Raw genomic sequence first — 21,969 nt, 5'->3', positions numbered from 1 at the left:
CCCTCTATAATGACAGGCTTCAAATACAGACAAATTAGCTGATGGATAGCGATGCTAATAAACTAGGGACCAAAATGACAGCATCACATCAACAGCTGGGACTTTGTTCTTGAATCCCATGTGGAGCAAGGGGGTTTTATTAACAACAAAACTTATCCTTACCAACTATAGGAATTCATCCATTGCCAAAGTTGGATACTGCATAAATGCCATTTTAAGACTGTGAATTACAGACAATGCAACAAGAAACTAAAGCAGCTAGACTAAGTAAAGCCACTTTGTGGCTTTAGCTGTTACCTTTGGATTTAAATGCAGAATTTATAAGGCTGACATTCTGATGCAAAATGAGGAGGAAGAATGTTCTCTCACCACTTTTCCAAACAGGGTAGTTTCTGTAATTACAGGAGATGTTGGATGCCTTGCCACCTGCAGTGATGCCAAACAGGGAGGAGAATAGCTATTATGAATCTGCGATAGATCCATATATTGTTACATCTCGAAAACAAAGGAAGTTGATAGCTACTACCTTACATAGTATGCTGGTTATCATAAAATTTCACAAAGGAATAAAAAAAAAGTTTTAAAAACAATTCACTAGTCTGGTCACATGTGTATCTGTGACTTCAATAAGTTCGACAGTATTTTATTCCCCATTTGTTGGAAAAAAAGAATAAAAGAAAAAAAAAAAACCCTTCCTTCAACTTCTTAACCCTGACTTCATGCAAGCCCATCTGAAGTATTTAGGGGCTCTGCAGGTGAACTCTAATTCAGGAAAGCACCTGTTTCAAGTCAAACACATCCTCCTCCAAGGTGAAGCATCAAAGGTGTTGATGATTAGAAAAAAAACTTGAGAGTCTGGTTTTGCTCTTTGCACCATCTGGAAACAATCTACATCTGGAAACAGTATGAATATGATTTTATAGGGGTTCCCTCTTCACCAAACTTATTATTATAGTGAATAAGCATCTTGGGGAACTCTTCTTACTTTACATGCAACCAAGCTAAGGCTAACTAAGGCTAAAACTTCAGTTGATTATTCATAGATATATAAAATGATTCCATGGCTTTTCTTAACTTTCTTCCCCTCTGTAAGCTAAACATTTATCAGAAATGTTTACGAAAGCTAAACAACAACCACTCTATCAGCTGCATTCTCTTACTGTGCTGTCCTGTTTCACAGGAATTGCACTTTACATAGCTGATGCTATTGCTCTTTCCCTTAGGTCCAATAACCCTCACTGAACTACATCCTGCAGGCTTTCCCCTCAGAGCGGGATCCACTATAAGCATGATTCCCTCACCCCACCCAAATTTGTAGGTTTTGTAATCTCTGGGACAAAGCACTAGACACATTAGTCTTAAATTCAAGACAAGATATACAATGCTGCATAGCACAGCAGCTGGGGAAGGCCCAGAGAGTCCACCACAGCTCCTGTTGGAGGTGGGCCACGTGGCTGTACTACCTGGCAGGTGGATAGCATGGTAAGTGATCTCTGAGTAAGGGGTCAGGTGCCAGATTTAGTCCCTTCTTCTGCATGCTATGGGTTGCAGCCTGTTTTAAAAGTAAAAAAGTTTTGGTTTAAAGCAAAGGCTGTGAGGAAAGTGTCTTTGGAACTGCTTTGAAAGAGGTTTTCAGTGCCACCCTTCCTTTTTCCTTTGTCTTCAATTATTTCCTTCCTTTATTCTTCAAATTCCTTGCACGCATAGCTTACCCACTCTTCGAACCTCATTATAGGAGAAAGGTAGGATCCAGAGCTACACCCTCGCTCTCACTTCCAAATTTCTCCTTTAGTAACTTACCCTTAATTTATCTTGTTACATTGTAATTTCTTCAGCAAAAGTCTTCTCTTTCTGTTATCTGACAAGCATGCCCCCTTCCATTCTAATATTATTAGACAGACTACACACTATACACTTAACTATGCTTAGATACTTAAAATTAAAAAAAAAATTAAAATTAAAATTAAAAAAAAAAGAGAGATAGTAATAGGGACAAAAGGCTATCACAAGTCAGAAAAGAATGAAATCTCTCTACTTTCTGACTCCAACTGAGCCACAGTGAGTAATAGGAAAGCATAAATCCTACTGGAAAGCTTTGAGTTAATTTGCAGGGTTCATAGGTACATCATCATATACAAATGAACTGATCAAAGATGATTCACAATGTCCTATGATTTTAAGATTTTTACTTTTCTAGTTACTCAAAGTGTATTGCAAATGCATGTGAGACAAGCCACATCTTTTAAAAGTAAACAAAATCTGAAAGTATATACATACTTTACCATCCTCTCTCTCAATTAATAATAAAATAAAAAAATACAGGAGAATTTATAAAGAAATTGGAAAATAAAATACATATGAATGAAACAAAAACCTTATCATACAGGTGTTCATGCACTAGGCAGTCCAAGTCAATCATAAATCCATTCATGTACACAAGTTGTTTAAAAATAAATTGCAGCATTTTATTATTGTGTATGTTTTTTCTTTTTCATAATCTGAGACTGTCTTAGCTCCTCAGTCCCATGAGCATACGGACAAGATTCAGCAGGCAAAGAACAGCCATCAGGATGATGAATGAAAAACCAACAGAGACGCGTTTTAAATGCTTCAGCTGAAAGGTGTCGTTTTACTTCAGGCTTGTTTTTCCTTGATGGTTTCTCTTTTCTCCAGTCACGAATATGAACTCTCCCATTTAGAACTAAGATTTAAAAACAAACAAAAGAATACAGCTGTTAATAGAGAGTCATGGGAATTGTACTGGAAAAAAATGCATAGTGACATCCTGTGAATAAAATACATATGCTACAAATGGATCACTCGGGCAAAACCAAAATGTATAATTTGCACAGAAATAGAAAGATGTGCACAACAAACTGAGATAATGTAGACACGGTCTAAAGAAGAATTGATTGATTGCCCTTGTGAGATGTTTTGCTGTCCTATCGAACAGCCTGAGGCTTCTTTCTATCATCTTTACAGAGAGTTTGTTTGTCTTCCTTTTTAAAAAAATACCATTTAGGATCATTTAAATTAAAATCCTCTAAATTCAGATTGCAACTCCTGAACCTTCAACTTTATAAACATCAATCTTTCCCTTGTTCAAAACTTCATTACTCCACATTTAAAATGCAATCAGCAGCAAAAATCCAGTAAGAGTCTTCTGCAACTTTAACTAGAAAGAAATGCTCTTACAAAGACAAAGGTTCAACTGACCAAAGTACAGACTGCACAAAAGAGCTGGCAAGTCTAATCTTGCATATGAACCAACAGTCGACGGGTAGGAACCATCCTAATTAACAGGGATTCAGCACTGTACCAGGGATTCTTTTTGGTTCTTAACTTTGGTGGGGTTTTTTATTCGTTTACTGTGTCAGGACCATAAGCTGTACACAGATTTATCTGTGAACGTCTGTCAACTCCTTACATGTGTAAGCAAAACAGAACAGAACAAAGAAAAAGTAACAAAAAGAAAGAAAAATGTAAAGAAAAAAACAGTGAAAACGATGATGGAAGAATCTACCACTTATGAATTGTCATATTCTATTTTCATATTCTACTAAAACTATATCCTCTCTATCACACTTTTGTAGCTTGGAACATTTAACCCATGCCATTCTGTATTCTGTAAACTGCTATCCAGGCTAATTAAACACATTAAGCCTCACACAGTTAAAGGTTCTTTACTAGACTAGTTTTATTCTGTGTTGGCATTTATTTTGTGGGGTTATTAAGTTCCGACTAAATCTCAGTGAAATTACTCTGTACTTGACTGCCTTCCCTGCCCCCCCCCCCCCAAATCATTACAGGAAAAAGAAAAGTTCTCTCTAGTTAGGCTATAGCATCCAAATAACCACTTTAACTAAAGGGCTGCCCTGCTAAAGAGCTGTCTTTTCAGACACAACTGGTCTAAGAACAACTCTTTGCTGACAGCTGCCTTTCCAATCTTATTCAAAGGAGAGTTTTAACTAATAGTATCTTGGAGCAATAAAGCAATACATAAGCACCACCCAGTTTTCCACAAAGATATATATAGCAATTAAAAACATCCCACTACAATGGAAAGTAGAGAAGCATAGAGCAGCCATGTAACACATTATTAAAAAACAGGAAAAAAAAAATCTCTCTAGTCTTTACCTTCAAATACTTGATGGCTGTTCTTGAGCAGTGTCTGTAGGCCTCCATATTCACTCTTTAGCCTTTTTAAAGTCTCTTTATTTAAGTGCTCTGCTACTTCTTTCAAGGAAAGGCTTTCTGCAATAAATAACGATGTAGGTATTAAATACATATATATACAAAAAACACTAAAATGCCCTGCTTCTCCCATGAACTCTTAACTTCTGTATAAATCAAAAATTACAAACAGAATCTATGAATTACCTACAAGCACTGCAGCAACTTTGTGCTCCCAGTATCATGCTTGGTATGTATTTTATATGTATATTGTCTGTAAAATGGAAGCTTTCATTCTTCAGGACTCAAGTCAGAATTTCCACAGTAAGACGCAATTTACCACCCTACACACGCCTTTTTTTTTTTTTTTTTTTTTTTTTTAAACAGTAATATACAATCCTCATTGTGCTAAGCACTGTTTTCATGCATGTAGTACAGAGACTCTGACTCAGGATCTCCTAGAACATTAACATATGACAGAAGACAGTGAAGTAAATAATAAACACGGAGGGAGGAAAGCAGAAAGAAGATAGCAGTGTTCTAGAACTACTGTGTTTATAAAATTAACAGAAACCTCTATTCTTTTTCCTTGGGACTAAACTAACTAAACATTCCTAGTCATGATGGTGACCAAATGGCACTTCAAAACATTTCTTAGAGAATTATAGCCAGTTATTATGTGACTATCCAAAAACAAACTTAATATTCGCCCAAAATAGGTGTAGACTGATGTGTTTTGGGCAATGGGGAGCAGTTTTGTTTTGTTTTTAAATACTAAGCCAAAATCAATATTATATTTAAGTGTAGAGGGAAAATATAAAGCAAATAATACAAAATAGAATTTATATGACTTACTTGCATCCCAGTGTGCAAAAAGATATAGTTAAAAAAAGGCCTCTGATTGTCTTTCCAGCAGTGCTTGCCATTATTTTTTGCCCTTGCTGATAGAGATTGTTACATTACTGTTCACTCTATTTCCTAAAATCTATTCACATACTAAACTTACAATAATGTAGATTTATTGGAAAAACAATCTTACTTCCTTGATTCCAGGTGTTCATACTTGCGCTGTGTGTATCACAGCATGATTTTTCTTGGGTTGCATTTAACAGCAAGTTTGCCACATTCAGAACCACATCATCTACAAAATCCCGAGGGAGAGCAGCACAATTTCTGACTTGTTCTACTTTTTCCCTAGGTTGAAATCCAGGCATCCAAATTCTACCAGCGGTCTCAGGCTCATTTCCAGGAAATTCAGTGCCTGCTTCTTTGCAAACATTGTCAGAGGCATCATTATGACTAAATCCAGCTCTTCTGTCATGTGTGACCAGAGTACAAGTCTGATGATCATGAATATACTGTGTTATCTGCTTGTCAATCAGAGCACATTGCACGGGTGGATAGGTCCTGTTTTTCCCAATAAGACACACCTATTTTAGCAGAAACAGGTAAATCATTATTTCTATCATACTATTTATATAGAGTCCCATGTTTATACACAGTCCCCCAACCTGCACATGACTTACCAGGTTTTTAAATCTAACTAAAGGAGATGTTCATTGGAACTCAATGCTCATTAGTCTGAGGTGGGTTTTCTTTCAATTTTTTAATTTTGGAACCATGGAAGAAATCTAGTAATCAAACCATAATCCATCACACCATACAACCAACAAGAACAAAAAGATTTTTCCTGAACCTCAGATTACTTACAAGATTAAGGCTGAACACCTCTTTTTAGTTTGAGAATATTTCACTTTGAATTTCATGGGACATGAAAAATCAGCAATAACTGAGGTAAAAGGAACCAACAAAGGCAGTTGGGAAATTAAGGTGAAAAGTGAGTGTAAAAGTTTTTCATCCCATAGAGATGCATAAAAAATAACCATAAAACCTTCCACTCTTTGTCATCTTTGGAATTGTACCTATGACCTTAAGTTTGATATAGCAGATCACCCAAGAAACAAATGAATACTTTTAACCTCTCTTCAGAGAACACTGTCTGAAGTAATGCAGTTGACCATAGCCTGGTCTTACACAACAGTAATAATGAACAAACATCCATATGCTTCAGCCAGCTAGCAACATTATTAAAAAAAAAAATTACCCTTTTAGTTGAGGGAATTCTAAGGCAATCTTCTTCTACATGAAAGCCACATACAAATCCCACTTGGGAAACAAAATCAAGATATTCTCTGTACTGAGTCTTCTTGCTTTGTCTTCGGCTATACTTTCCATGGAAATCAAAGAAGCAACATGGCAGCACAAAGTAGCAGCAAGAATAGGAAGACCTACGAGAAGGATGATAAACATGCATAAATGTAAAAACCCATTAGATACAAGCAATAATGGCAATTTTTATGAAGTGACAGGGCTTTAAGAAATAATATAAGTATGTTCCTCTTTCAGTAACTGTATTTGTATAAACAAAGATACTGTTTCGCAAATTATTTGCTATAGCAAATTACTGTAGTAGATTGGTTCGTGGGACTAAATCTCTAGGTATCAACCTATTGCAACTGGTTGTCATGAGCAGAACAGTTCAACGAAAGGTAGGACACAACAGTAATTTTTCACCAGACTGAAATCTAAAGAATGAAAATCAATTCCATTTTTGAACTTCAAAACCAAAATGCTATAACATTCTTAATTCTACAATGAAACAAATATTACTTCCACACGTCTTTACAGGATTAAAGAAGAAAAGCTGTATGGGTAATGAGCTGGCATCATGGGCACCAAGTCCTGCAAAAAGGACAGCAGGTGTAGCTGCAACAACTGCAGTTTTCACCAAACATGCATGGGCAGATTATGTTTTTAATTAAACTCCTTTTTTTCCCATACCTAGCTGCAATTACAGGTATCCATGGTGTTAATTCATCTGAATGGTTTCCTATCAACCAGTCAATATCTGGGAAGAGATGACTGTCACCTGGCATGATTGTACATTCCTGAGAAAAACAACAGCAGCAACAAACAACAACAAAAAGTAAATATTATATTTGAATACATTTTATTTCTTAATAAAGCACTAAGAAACAATATGAAATCCTATAAGCAGACAAATACAAGGTGAACAAGAAGCACAGAAGCTATCAATATTTTCCTCAGTCTGCACTTTTGCCAGGCAGTAATTTTTTAGAGCTTCAAAGAATTAATTAAGCAACAGCAACCCACAAAATATTGGCAGACAAAGAGTGGAATAAAAGATATTTGGCACCCTAAAAATATGTAAATAAACAACATTCACCAGATTCTGGTTCCTTGCCATTCTTGTTCTGTGCCATGTATTTCTGGACTCATTTTTTCAGAAAGATCTGTTTAATTTGCTGCATTTTAGAGCACTAATCTAGGTCTAGCAATTAATTGGAACAAGTTTCGCTACTGTCTTCTCTTCTTCCAAATATGCTTCCCAATATACAGAACACCATGCCTCTCACCCTGTCATTCGCATACATTGAACCTAATCCATTGCAACACTTCCACTCTTGTCCATGCTCTTCCGATCTGTGTTAGAATTATCTTATGATACTCACCAAAATAGGAGGAAAAGGGGGAAGCAATAGGTGTATACCAGTTAGAGGAAGGTGGCTTATTTGGCAGTCTTTACAAAAGCATTTCGCTTGCAGAAATTCAACACACATGGCCTGAAATATCAGTTCAGAAGTCCTCCCACCACAATATTGCCTCAGAGAATAATAATTAGCCTCTATTCAGATATTGTATGAAACATGATGAATTCTTCATATGGGTTGAATTTTAAAAGTTCCAGAGTGCCTTTAAATGTTTAATTGTCTGTCTTGCACTCACATATTCTTACCCAGATGTTCAGATGTTTCTAAGAACTCTGTTTAGCTCAAGAAACCCAAAGTAAAAAAAATAAAAAAAATTTAAAAAGAGAGAACCAAGCTCAGCAAAAAAGCAATTGAAGATGTTTATAGTATAAAGTTACATATTCTTCTCTAAAAATGTGTATCAATCTCACAATAATTGGGAAGATTTAAAAAAATAAACATAAAACAAATAATCCTGATTGAAATGTAAACCTTCACAGATATTTAGGGAAAGCTCTAAAAACAGTTCCAATATTTTCATTCTATGTATGTTTATGTTACTTTATGTATGTTTATGTATTTTCTGTAGCTCAACATTCACACACATGCAAAATAGTATCTGTACAGAAATTCAAAAGAATTAGTATACGACTTCAGAAACATCAGAATACCTCTAACCCATCCCATATTCTCTCTTCAGAAAGCACTACACTTTGGGTGTTTTAAGTGTCAGTATGGTGTATCATTGTCCACTTTAATCACTATATCTCTGCCCATTTTTGTAGTATGTAAATACATATTCAGATAATATGTATGTGTAACACTTGTGGTTGGCAGGTTAGTATATGTTAATCCAAGTGTTAGATAAATGTTTTCGTATGGTTGATTAAACAAATTACACCTACGTTTCATTTCATTTTTGGTTACTGATTTTAGACATAGCATGAATTATCAGTGCCATATTCCACATTCTGACAGTTGTTAATACCAAATTTGCATTCACCATGTCTGACAGCAGTTTGGTGATGCAGCATGCCACCTGTTACATTCATCTATATTGTTAGTATTGGCACTGAATGTCACAGATGGCAATATTCATCCTGCAACTCATGCTTTAGATAAAGATCAAAACAGAATTAACTTCCAAGGGGAACAAAAAGGCTGTAAGCAGGTGCTTTCTTCTTCTGTCACTCCTGTGGCTAAGGGAGCCTTACATAACAAGCAGGAAGGAGGAAATATAATCTTCCTCCCAACTCCCTCCCATGCAAATTAGTACTTTGCTCATATGCAAATTTTTGATATTTTTATTATTTTGTCTGTTTTTTTCAAATGTTCTGTGTGAATTCTTATTGTCTTAGTTGAAAGAAGAAAAACAAAAATATTCTTTTACTGCAAAGACTGACAGTTGATGCTCTGCTATTTTCCTATGAGTCAAGAAAACTAAGAAATTATAAATGGCCAAACCTTAATATGAAATAAATATGCAAAATTCACTGTTTTCTGCAATACAGAAAGCAACTGGGACAGAAAAAAGGACATACACCAAGAAGGAAAACACAGTGTGATCAGATATATTATAGCATATTTATATTTTATGTATGTATTTTTATATATGTGTGTATATATATTTTAAAATATATATGTACAAACATAAATAAAAAACAGAAAATACACCGTATTAATAGTATAAAGAGAATGAAGTGGCACTGTGGCTTGGTGTTTTAGATTATTTTGTCTTGAATCCTTTAAATAAGAACTGGTTGTAGACTACACAAAACAATTTGGCAATTTTGGCAATGTACACCCAAAACGGCAGGGTGGCAAAGGGTTCCACAACAGTAAACTTCCCACCCTTCCTCCATCTCTCAACAGTGAGAACTGCTGTTTGTTTAAAGTTGTTAGAACTCAAAGATACACTGAATACCATTTTTAAACAACTTTACTATAGAGTAACTATAGAAGGAAAATTCCTTTAACATAATGGAAGTTGAAAACGCCATAGAGGATGTTTGAGAGAATGGGGTGAGAAGTTCTTGAAATCTAGAGAACAAGAAACCAGGAACACCTCACCTCCAAAGGGCAACCATTCATCAGCACCAAGCTTTAATGAATATCAGACCAAGAACAGCTGGAGTTAAAGTGAATGTTCCTGTGCTGAACTGTTTCTGTTCTCATAAACATGCTAATGTGGAATTTGAAATATAATCCCTCTTTCAAACTCATTTGCCTGTCCAGTTTTCTGCAGGCTATTATTTCAATGACTTACCACAAAGTCAATACAGCAAAGAATTGGTTCCTCTGAGGTTCAACAATTTTGTCGCAAAACAGCACAGAGCACTCTAGAAGGTCAGAACCACTTTCAGAGTAGCCTGTTATTAATTCAGGAATAAACTACTCATAACTTGGAATATTAATTCTTTTATAAAGGTTCAACAGTGCAAAGAATGCTGCTGAATATTGATCTTTCAGCAAAAAAGTTTCATGATGTGCATGAAAATAGAAACAGAAAAATCACACTAGTCATTTCAGCTGAAAAAATAAGAAAATTGAAAATGTGCAAGGATGTGATATTGCATTGCTCTAACTATCAATTCTCTTTACAACTTACAATACCACAGGACAGATGACTGTCATCATACCAAGTCCATAGACCATTGTAGACAACAATCTATATAACACGATACGTTTGATTATATTTGCATGAACACAGCCTCAGGCAACGAACAAATAAATAAAGTTACAAATGACTGAGATTGACATACATTTGCATAATACCTCTAAATGAGTTTCTGATCCATACATGTCCCATATTTTTCTTCTCCTCACATCAATGCCTCTACCAGAATGCTGAAATATTTAAACAACAACAAAGTATCACTTTTAAATACTAATTTTACCAGAAATTTTCATACAAGCTCACTACAACTATATATAAACATGGATTATTTAATTCACACTAAAATTTAGACACATGAAAACAGCTTCACCATTTCAGGAGAAGTTGAATATCAAATCAAAAGGAAAAGACTAAGAGACATTTAGAATCTATCTGGTTTGTAATTTGATATCGGCACACCTATTTATTGAGGCTGTTCTTGAAAATCCTGCTTTTAGAAGTATAAGGAGAGTCGGATTTTTGTAACAAAGCCTTTCATAAGGTTAGTATTACTGCTGTAGTAATGGGTGCTTTGTCCCTGGGGCTCAGGGAAGAGTCCAGTCAAAGTAGTTTGTGCTGGGAGAACAACCTTCAACTACTGAAGTTAACAAGGTTGTTGGAGTCCAAACACATTTTCCCTGTGTGAACTAATGGGAAAAGAAATGAGGATTGGAAACTAAAGTAAGAAACAAAGAATACATAAGCAATAGTATTTGAACTCCAAGAACCCTGTGCAATAGGTGACCAAAATTAATACTTTCACAAAATCAGTTATTAAAAAAAGTTTCCTGTAACTCTAAGACACTGGATTTTTTGTTCATCAACAACATGCTTCTCAATGCTATAGCAGTAACAATTTAATAACATAAGAAAAGAAGCACATATAGGGAAAATAATCTCTTATTAGACCAAATTTTTCTGACCACACAAGGATAGAGAGCTTGTGTTTTAAAAAGCTGGCCATTTTTTCCAGTGATACCATTTGATCCAACAGGAGATATCAATTTCCTCTACACACGTTACCATGTTTTCCCATCAGTGGAAAAGACAATTTTCTGAAATGGACAGACTAAACTTCACTGGGTATTGTTGAATCTCAGTGACCTTTTCTGCTGTTTCAAAAATCTTCTGCTGTTTCTTTTCTGCTTGTTTCAAAAATTATGCATTAAAAAAAACTGAGTTTTGCTGTACTTCTGATTTCACTCCCCAAAACATAGTGCATTGTTAGGTCTTTTCACAACTACAAATACCGAGATTGTTTCTGAAGATATGGAAAAACATTTTCAAGACATGATGAGTAGACTTCAGCTTCAACAAAATTAAGTTTACAAAAAATATCTAATTTAAAGTCTCTTGTGAGAGAGAATCTCTGTTTTAAGATTCCCATTCCTTTTCGCTATGTCTAAAGCATGATTAAACTACATCACTACTTTTTTTTCCCCTCTTTGTTTCTTACCTGAAAAAGATAAATAGCCTTCAGGGCAACCAATTGCACTAATAAAAATAAATAAATAAAAGGCTTCTAAGCCTCTGCCAGGATTTGTGCTGGTAGCTATAGAATGACAAAATCCTATTCATATTACTATATGAATTAATTGAATTTTGGCTATTTGCATGCGAGATAAAAGGAGAGCAGAATAATATTGAATAACACTATTTTTACAAAACAAAACAAGAAAACACACACCCACACACTCTATTTACCCCTTCATTGCTTAGAATATGAACCAGTAGACCATTTCCACAGCCGAGATCTACAAATGACTGTTTCTTGAACAAACCTTTCTCCTTTCTCTCTTCTTCCCAAAGAATCTAATACAAGAAAAGAAAACATTTTAGAATTATGGTCTCAATTTTACCTTAAAAGCATGCTCTATATAAACCTCATTAACAGTTTTGGTGCTCAGCTGTGAGCACAAAAATTCATACAGGCATCTTAAGTGCTATCACAACACATGCTCAAAAACATTAACACCTTAACTGAACACTTTAGCATCTCTGTCTTGCCTAAGCTATAAGATTCGCATATTAGGCATTACTGTGTCTCATCAACGCAGGTTGCTGCAGAATTTAGTGCAACTATATCACAGAATCACAGAATCGCTGAGGTTGGAAGGGACCTCTGGAGATCATCTAGTCCAACCCCCCTGCTCAAGCAGGGTCACCTAGAGCACGTTGCCCAGGATTGCATCCAGGCGCGTTTTGAATATCTCCAGAGAAGGAGACTCCACAACCTCTCTGGGCAACCTGTTCCAGTGCTCTGTCACCCTCACAGTGAAAAAGTTTTTCCTCATGTTCAGATGGAAGCGTCTGTGTTTCAGTTGGTGTCCGTTGCCTCACGTCCTGTCGCTGGGCACCACTGAAAAGAGTCTGGTCCCATCCTCTTGACACCCTCCCTTCAGATACTTGTACACGTTGATAAGATCCCCTCTCAGCCTTCTCTTCTCCAAGCTAAACAGGCCCAGCTCTCTCAGCCTTTCCTCATAAGAGAGATGCTCCAGTCCCCTAATCATCTTTGTAGCCCTTTGCTGCACTTGCTCCAGTAGCTCCATGTCTCTCTTGTACTGGAGAGCCCAGAACTGGATGCAGTACTCCAGATGTGGCCTCACCAGGGCTGAGTAGAGGGGGAGGATCACCTCCCTCGACCTGCTGGCAATACTCTTCCTGATGCACCCCAGCATACCATTGGCCTTCTTGGCCACAAGGGCACATTGCTGCCTCATGCTTAACTTGGTGTCCACCAGCACTCCCAGGTCCTTCTCAGCAGAGCTGCTTTCCAGCAGGTCAACCCCCAACCTGTACTGGTGCGTGGGGTTATTCCTCCCCAGGTGCAGGACCCTGCACTTGCCTTTGTTGAACTTCATGAGGTTCCTCTCCGCCCACCTCTCCAGCCTGTCCAGGTCTCTCTGAATGGCAGCACAGCCCTCTGGTGTATCGGCCACTCCTCCCAGTTTTGTATCGTCAGCAAACTTGCTGAGGGTGCACTCTGTCCCTTCATCCAGGTCATTGATGAAGAAGTTGAACAAGACTGGACCCAGGACTGACCCCTGGGGGACACCGCTAGCTACAGGCCTCCAACTAGACTCTGTGCTGCTGATCACAACCCTCTGAGCTCTGCCATTCAGCCAGGTCTCAATCCACCTCACTGTCCACTCATCTAACCCACACATATCACTGGAGTGTTTTACCCATCTAGACTTAATTTGCATTACAGTACATGATATCCCATCTCTAGGATCCTGCAGTCGAGCGTCAAAGAGCTATTCATAAGCACCCATGGCTTATTATTAACATACGGTGACAAGGATAAAGATTATTTTCAAAACCCAGTACAACAATAGATTCTCAACCTGTCAAAGTTTGTCTCAGTTAGGTACAACACAGGTAGGGAAACTGACCAAAATGAATTTGGAAGGAGGGCATTACAACAGCAACAGATTAGCAGGTACGTTCCCAATTTTTAATAGTCCTGCAAAGGATACTGGAAATTAAAGGAGAGTGCTGGGAGACAGTGCAGATGTGACAGAAGGCAGTCACTGCACTCACAGAGAAATCAACTGGAGGAAAGAGGCTTTAAACTGTTTATGGAAGGGAAAAAAAAAAAAACATGCTGCAAAACATCAAGCCTATCATGAACTATTAAGCATCCTCCACTCACTTCTGAGTCACTAGAAGCTGAAATAAATCACAGCTATACAACGCTGGGCTAGAAAAGCATAAATGTAAAATAAGCTGCTAAAATAAAGGGCACACAAGGTGAACAGAGGAAGTAAGGGAAGTAGCAAGTAAGCTTCAATGGTGTCTCCGTAAGGAGCACCATGAAAGTATTTATACCCATTGTACAAAAGGTAAAGAAAGAACTGGTGGCAGAGTTGAGGAAAGAAAAAGAAAAAAAAAAGTTCTGTGTACTAGATTAGTACATGTAACATCACTTTCTACTGAATAGGCAACAAGTAACTTGCCTAGCAACATTCAGTTGCCCCAAATTCTAGATCAACCAAAGTGAACTCAAAGCTTTTAGCCCAGTTTTAGGCCCTGCTCCATATTAAAGTAGTTAGTTTTATATAGTTATGTAATTTATAACTAGTTAATCTTAATAGCCAGATGTTTGTCTGCAGGAAATGAATTAAATCTCCTGCCATTGTTGTCAGATAAGCTTTTTTCAATGAGATGCTACAAAAGAGTCATTCATCAACCCTGCACACTTATTTTTTTCTTATGAAGCAGAAATAGTCAAGAATACCTGACCAAGAAAACTGATGTCTGTAAAACTGCCACTCGCTAATTTGCCAGTTTTATTGGAGAGAAAGAAATTGCAAATATCCCATGAGAATATCAGGTTGCATTTGTGGTTTTTAATGTACAAGTCACCACACTTTTGCACTCCGGGCTGTATCCCGGAAAGCCCTTACCACTTCCTACACAGATCAAACCTATCCTCCATTCTCTGCTGATCTCCTTATGATGCAAAGTGAATAGGTACTTCTTTGGGCATGTGCCTAGACAGCTGGTAAACTTCTTATGACTGCAGAATAAAATGAGGGTCAGATGCCCCCAGCCCCCCCCCCATCATCTCAATCTAGTTAACATAAATCCATAAAGAGTTAACATCGGACCTACCCTCTTTTAAACACCTGTTTAATATTTCTAAACAATGAGTTACTATGTAGTGTTTCAATATCTGAAAATTTTGCAAAGAAGTTAGGTTATTAATATCATATATTAAGCTTCCTTTTAGCTAAGCCAGTTACTGGATCATTTTAGTAACTTCTTGAAAATTACCATTTCTTTAGCTAAAACACATTATCACTGCAAACTAACACTCATGTGCACAAAAGTTTGCAAAACAGATTTTCAAGAGTATCATGCCAGATTTTTCCAGTGGCCACAACTATTATAATTCATAATGAACAAGAATGAATTTTCTGATTTTTAACATTCAACAACTAATACTATCAAAGTGGTAAAAATAATGTAAGATATGTCTATTATATAGATCTTTCCACAAATGAATGTCATGATCAGCATTTCACTTGATGGAGAAAGTTTTATCACACCAATTCAATAATTAAGATTTTGAAAGTAGGTCAGCCGGGCTTCCTCAGACAATCCTAAAAGTCTCTACAGGATAAGAAACTGAAGTTCTAAGTTTAAACAGCCAATTAACAAAATAAATTAGTCCTCAATGAGTTCTGTAAATGAGACAGCTTATTTACAAATATTGATTTACAGAAGATGCAACAGGTCTCTACATACATTTCAAAGTAGACATACTCTTACTGCACTCCTGACTGTAGTCAGGAAAACATTTTCATGCCTACATAGTGACAAATCTAGATGCTGTCTACAAACCTGAAGTTTCTAGTGACTGTACATGGTAGCATTTTCATAGATTCTTTCCTAGTTAGCTGCCTTAGGAAACTGCTCCAAGCATCTCTCTGCATTCCTAGATGTTCATAAACCTACTACAGTTGGCCTTTATACTGTACTTGAGGATGGAATTTGACCTGAAATTTTATCAGGGAAAGACAAAGCAGTGAGAAAATTTTTAGTACCTAATTAACAAATAAGTGGTAGAAATGGGTATAAAACCATAGCTTATCTCCAGATTGGACACTAACCACTATTTCTCTGACATCTCGGTGCTTTTGGACCTAATCACTTTAAATATACAGTTAGTCTGCTTAGGTCATCAACCTCCTGTGATAGAGAATTGCAAATCTTTATGACATGTTCACAGAGAAGTTTCATTTTTCCTCTGAATTCAATTTTCATTTATTGCATTTATTTTTTGTGGCAGAGGGCAGTATAAAAAACACTTTCACCAATTTTGATTGTACTCTCACATTTCACTTTATTCCATTTTTAAAGGCCTGTTTTTTGTAATCATTCATTATATGTAAATATCTGTACTTTATCCTTCTTTGGTAGTACGCTTAAGAGCATCTCAAACTCAGTTTGAATTGAGTTACAGCCACAAATTCTACTGTTTAAGTTGCACTTGAGAACACTGTAATAAGAACTGTCTCTCCTCTTAAATGAAAAAAAGGAAAAAAACACAACCAAAAAACTTTTCTTTTCCCCTGCCCCTTTTTTTTCTTTGCAGATCTGTAATAACTGTATGTTATTCTATTTTAAAGAATGCAATAACAATAAAATGAAAGTAATGATGTTCTTGAGAGAAGTTTTATTTTTTCCTACTTACACAAAGCAGCTCCTTACCAGCAGATAAGCAGCAATGGCAACATCTTCATACACAAATTTCTCAGGATCCGTTACTTCAGGCCACACCTTCAGAAAAACAGAGGAAATGTTACCCTGCCATCCTGAACTAATTTGAATAGTATGCTCAGAATGATTTGGATACTCATACCCTTTAACAGGCTCTAAACTTCATGAATTTTGCATTTTAACCTCATTAAAAAAAATACAAAAAGAATGTAAACACTGTTAGTTTTTATGAGTTACACAAAAGAGCAATGGGATAAAGAATGCCTACTGTCATTCAATTAATAAAGTTTCCAAGAAAGTTATGACTCCATATGTGCAACTCACAACAAGTAAACTGCCTCACTGTACTGTAATAGAGCATCCATGTATCCTTTTGCTTACTGCAATTCTAAGGAAAAAAAATACTCATTCTGCCTGTTACATGCAGCATCAATAACATTGTTATTGGTAAGCTTATTTTCATAACATATCAGGGCATAGAATCATCCTGGCACAAGAGCATGAAAAGCCAAAACGTGATGCAAAAGAGGCAGAAAGGAGAGGTATTATTCCTCTTTTGTAAATGAGGAATTGAGAAAAAGATTAAAATGATCTGCTCAAGAGTACACAATGTTTACTGCAGAGTTGAAGACTTAACCTGTTCACAAGCCAGTACCTTACCCACAAGTCCAGCTTTCCTTTAATATGTATCTTTTTATTAGCATAAAAATATCAACAGCAAACCCTTTTAATATTTTCACACTAATATTTTACAGAAATGTTTACCCATTTTTTGTATGTAGCAGAAGTTTTGTGTATAAGGATACAGATATTATTTCATAGACTATTTAGGATGACCGTTGTTATTTTTAAGGATGTCAAGAATGAAACACTACTAAAACATTACTCCTCCAAGTCAGAAGTACTTGTGGATACAGCATCTAAATTTAAGAGTAATAAGAAATTTAACCTGCTCACTAACCAATGCTGCTTACAGATTCTTGGAGTCTGTGGAGAAGTAGGTATCATACTTGTGCTTTTTAATGCAGATGACTTAGTGCCTTTCTCCACTGACTTCATGAATTGCTTTTTTTTTTATCTGAAGGGAGACATTCTGGAAAATATTCTAACTCGCCAGGCAGTTAGTGGCTCAAAAATTTTGCTTTCCAGTTCAGTTCTTCCAAATACTGTAAAAACCCAAATTGTTTTTTTCTTCTACATACACAAAAACATCACAAAACCTGAACTAATACATACATTTAAATTAAACTGCTTCTTTTAGTTAAAAAAAAAAAAGTTTTTAGTGAAAGAAGCAGTTTCACCTAAACAATAAATAATGCCAGAAAAGCATGTTATGATTGCCTTTTATTGCCAAACTTACCTTTACCATCTCTTTGTATTTTTCTTTAAGTTCTTGATAAACCTTGCTGTATTTTGTCACAGGAATGAGTGAAAGCGTACTTTTAAACTCACTGTGCTTTTTCTCCACAGACCATTTAGCCAGTTTCGACAGCAGCTCATTTCCAAGCCACGCTAGTTTGGGGTATGCAATTCCATCTGAAAACCAATTTTCTGAAGATGACACTATAATAGACATAGACCTTTCAAAATAAAATAAAAAAGTTGTATAAATACAGTGTGTTTTAATATCTTAGCTACCTCGAGAAGAGAAAACAAAATCATTCAAAATTTATCTGTCATATTATTTAAATGGAGAAAAATCAGATGATCAAACAGAGGTGTAACAGTAGACTGAGGAATAAAGAAGTACGTAATGCACAAAAACAAAAGAAAAAATAAGAAATGAACTTACTGAATAATGGAACAGTCTCCCCTGAATTTTTTTAGCCCATTATCTGCTAACTCAAACACTATATATGAGAGTCTACTCTAGATCTACCACAAAAACAGACTACGGATTTATATATGATGAACAACCTGATTCAACAAGCTAATCCAAAGGCTAACAAGTAACAGTGAATAATTCATGAAAATACCAGTAAATTTAGCAGGAAAAATTATCATTAAGCACATTTCATGATCTTTAACTTAGGTCTCTTTAAAGTTATGCAAGCCACCAGTGGATATAATCATGTCCTCATACGCACTGCAGGATGAAGCAGCAGTGTTCCATATTTTAATGACTGAAGCTCAGTAGGTTCCAAACAGAAATTTCCAATTCTAGCCTCAAGCTTACTAAAAACCAAAGAACACAAATTCTCTCAGGGGGGTAAGCTGGCTCTTCAATGTCAGATTTCTCAAACTTTTTCTAGACCACACACACACACAGAGTCAATATACACACTGAATATTGAAAAAAGATTTGTTTTGCATTGATTTTGTTTTTTCAAATGTTTCATTTTCAATTGAACACTAAGTATTAAGACCACATCATTACTGTTATTTACTAATCATGAACCAATTATGCAAACCAAATCAAGTAGATACCAATAACAGCACATGCTGTGATCCCTGAACAAAGGGTTTGCTTCCTCTCCCACTTCCAGACTTACCATTCCTCATCTTTTATGTGTGTAAGTTGAATTTGATAAATATTGCACTTTTTAATCTGGTACTTTCCTTCACTGTTTTCCTCCAAAGGTAGAAAGGTCACAGTCCCATTAAAGGCATCTGAAAAGATTCGTAAACAGTGAAATATTATTCCATGGTTCAAACCATCCTGTTGCTTAGCCACAAAAAGTAAGTTTTTGTTTCCTTCCTAATAAGTGCAAACTACTAAGGCAAGGTCTAAGACAATGCAGAAAGAAGAACAATGCTAAGAACAGATTCATTTCTCCATTCGCCTAACATCTGAAACTACTGAACTGTTTGAATTCTCAGAATCTAGCATTCTGCTGCATGATGTTTTCCAAAATTTCTAAGACCCTGATTACTAAGACTAATCACATTCTTTAAATCTGAACATTTGCATACAGTGAAAGCTATATAATACAGATATTGTCATAGTCATTTTCTAGCACAAAACTGCTGCTTTCCCCCACCTCCTAGTAAGACTAGACTGGGAGCACATTCCAAATTAGTGGAGACAGATAGATCACTCTTGTTATAGATATACAACCAGTGCAGCATTAAGAAGTAATCGATGATACTATCAATATCTAGAAATTTTAGTGTGTTCAAACACAGTATCTAATGTCTGATTACAACAAAGCATATCTACACTTCAGTTTCAGCAACATTCAGCTTCTCCAGTTAGAGCTCCTATCCTAAGCACAGTGTAAAACACAGTCTGTGTCCCTAGCTTTCATTTATAGTAGTAATTGGTAACTCTGAAGAGAGACGACCTGAGAAGACTTGAGTTTAGGTAAGGGCTCGCGTATTATGTTCTATACTTAGTTATGTTCAGCAGCCATCCTACAGACACAAAGTACATCATATACAGAACAAAACGTTTATGTCCAGGGACAGAATTCCAAACATTAGAGATTTGGGGACAGTGGAGATGGGCAGAGTAACAGCTGGCCATGACGTTAAATGCCTCTACCAGCTCTCAAGAAGATATTCTGCAACTTCTATTTGTCAGGTTTCATTTTCTATTATCACCCATACATATCATGATTAACTCCTACCCACAAGTAAAAACAGGCTTTTTGTTCTTCATTTGAAATAACCAACAAATAAAAACAAAGGAGGCTGCAGCAAAATATGAATGGCATGATACAACCTAGTACTCACATGCTATTGCTTTTTAATCGTAACATCTTATTTTACTATGTCCTTCCTATAAAATGACTCTAAAAACACTTACTATTTCCATATTACTGTAAGAAACATTTACTATATGGCATTGCTTTAAAACAATTAGCATTACTGCCTTAAAAGACCTATGTGTTACTTTACAAACTAGTTGCAAAAATCTTTTTAGTAATTATTTACCCAAGGGGTAAAGACGCTTCAGTGTCTTTGGACATTAATCATACATAATAACTCAGTAAGCTCTCTTTTCTGAAAATGTTTCATTGGAATGTTTATTCTGATGCTAGTTAAAAGGAACAGCTGCAAATCTCCAAACTGAGAATGTCATCCTTGCTGAGTAGCCAAAATTTCAATGAATTTCAAAATTTTATTAGCAAGCTAGGAAAAGATGATTAACAGTCTTGGTAAACATAAATCTTACTATCTCAGCCCATCCTTAGTCAATCTCCTGATTTAAAATTCCAAAGTCTTTATTAAAAAGAAAAAGCAAACAAATCTAAAGATCCTATCTGTAAGAAAAAGGAGAAGTAGCTCTAGAACATCTCTTCTTTAAACCAAAACAATAAAAATAAACCACCACCACCACACACTTCTTTCTGAAGCTGCTGTCAGTCCTGAGCAAGCACCCTAGGCCGTAAGACCTTTCTGCATCACCTGCCCCATAAGTGACTACAGGCCTTTCCGAGCAGCGAATTTAACCGGCTCTGGAATTCCGAGGCTTCTCCAAACATTAACAGCAGAATCTAACCCACGACAACACAGTCTGAGAAATGGATCTTAAACAGGTTCCAACTCCTATTCTCTATGTATAGTTTTTTATTTTAAGAGAAATTACTACTACATATTTTCATTATACAGAGTAAATGCCTGGGAAAAACAATTAAGCTCCATTTTTAAGCAATACTAAACAACACGAAACTAGACACGCACAGCTCAAACTTGGTCAGGCAGGTGTGACAGCTGCTTTTTTTTTTTTTTTTTTTTTTTATTAGCTCTGCGTTCTCAAAGGCCGCTGTCATTCCTTACAAGTCTGTAACTAGGTTAATCGCAGTGATTTCAGGCGCCGAGCTGTTTGCGCGGCCAGCGCCGCCCAAGTCCGGCTCTGCGGCCGGGAAGGACCCGGCGCCCCGCGGCAGGGGCGGCCACGGCGCGGCGCCCCCACTCCCCGCCCGGCGCGGCGCCCCCGGCCGCCTCACCTTGGATAACCAGCTCCCTCGGCGGCGCGGCGGGCGGCCCGGCCCGCGCCCGCGGCAGCAGCGCCCGCAGCACCGCGTGGAGCTCGGCGCCGCGGCCCGGGCCGCCCCAGGCCCTGAGGGGCGGCGGCAGCAGCCGGTCCCCGCTGCGCACCTCCCGCCAGAGCCGCTCCAGCGCCTCCTGCCCGCCCTCGCCCCCCGTCGCGGCGGCGGCGGCGGGAGCCGCTCCGCCGCCCTCGCCGAGCCGCACCGGCCCCTCCGCCTCGATGGCGGCGCCGCACAGCCGCCTGTTGGCCACCTGCGGCTTCTCCAGCCAGACGCGCACCGCCGCCCAGAAGCCGCGGGGCAGCGCGGAGCCACCGTCCCGCACGGCCGCCGCCGCCACCAGCGCCATGGCCGCGCCGCCGCCGCCGCGGGGGGAGCGAGGGAAGCAGGGAGGGGGAGGAGGCGGTGCGCGGCGCAGGCTGCT

At 37.4% G+C, this 21,969-nt stretch overlaps 1 protein-coding gene across 1 annotated transcript; it reads right to left on the bottom strand.

Annotated features, from left to right (window-relative positions):
• Positions 1 to 2,440: 2,440 nt before the first annotated feature.
• TRMT44 (tRNA methyltransferase 44 homolog) lies at positions 2,441 to 21,919 on the bottom strand. Its single transcript, XM_067298275.1, has 11 exons — positions 21,504 to 21,919; positions 19,104 to 19,221; positions 17,972 to 18,191; positions 16,603 to 16,671; positions 12,085 to 12,192; positions 10,500 to 10,571; positions 7,015 to 7,121; positions 6,278 to 6,461; positions 5,213 to 5,603; positions 4,138 to 4,254; positions 2,441 to 2,701 (listed from the first exon to the last, which is right to left on the bottom strand). Exons 1-11 carry the CDS (start codon positions 21,892 to 21,894, stop codon positions 2,469 to 2,471), a joined length of 2,010 nt encoding a protein of 669 aa, XP_067154376.1. The 5' UTR covers positions 21,895 to 21,919; the 3' UTR covers positions 2,441 to 2,468.
• Positions 21,920 to 21,969: the final 50 nt, after the last annotated feature.

The sequence above is a fragment of the Apteryx mantelli genome, chromosome 5 (genome assembly GCF_036417845.1).
Source record: "Apteryx mantelli isolate bAptMan1 chromosome 5, bAptMan1.hap1, whole genome shotgun sequence".
Lineage (NCBI taxonomy): Eukaryota > Metazoa > Chordata > Aves > Apterygiformes > Apterygidae > Apteryx > Apteryx mantelli.
Note: the sequence above shows the minus strand (reverse complement) of the source record. Positions and strands in the feature narration are given on the sequence as shown.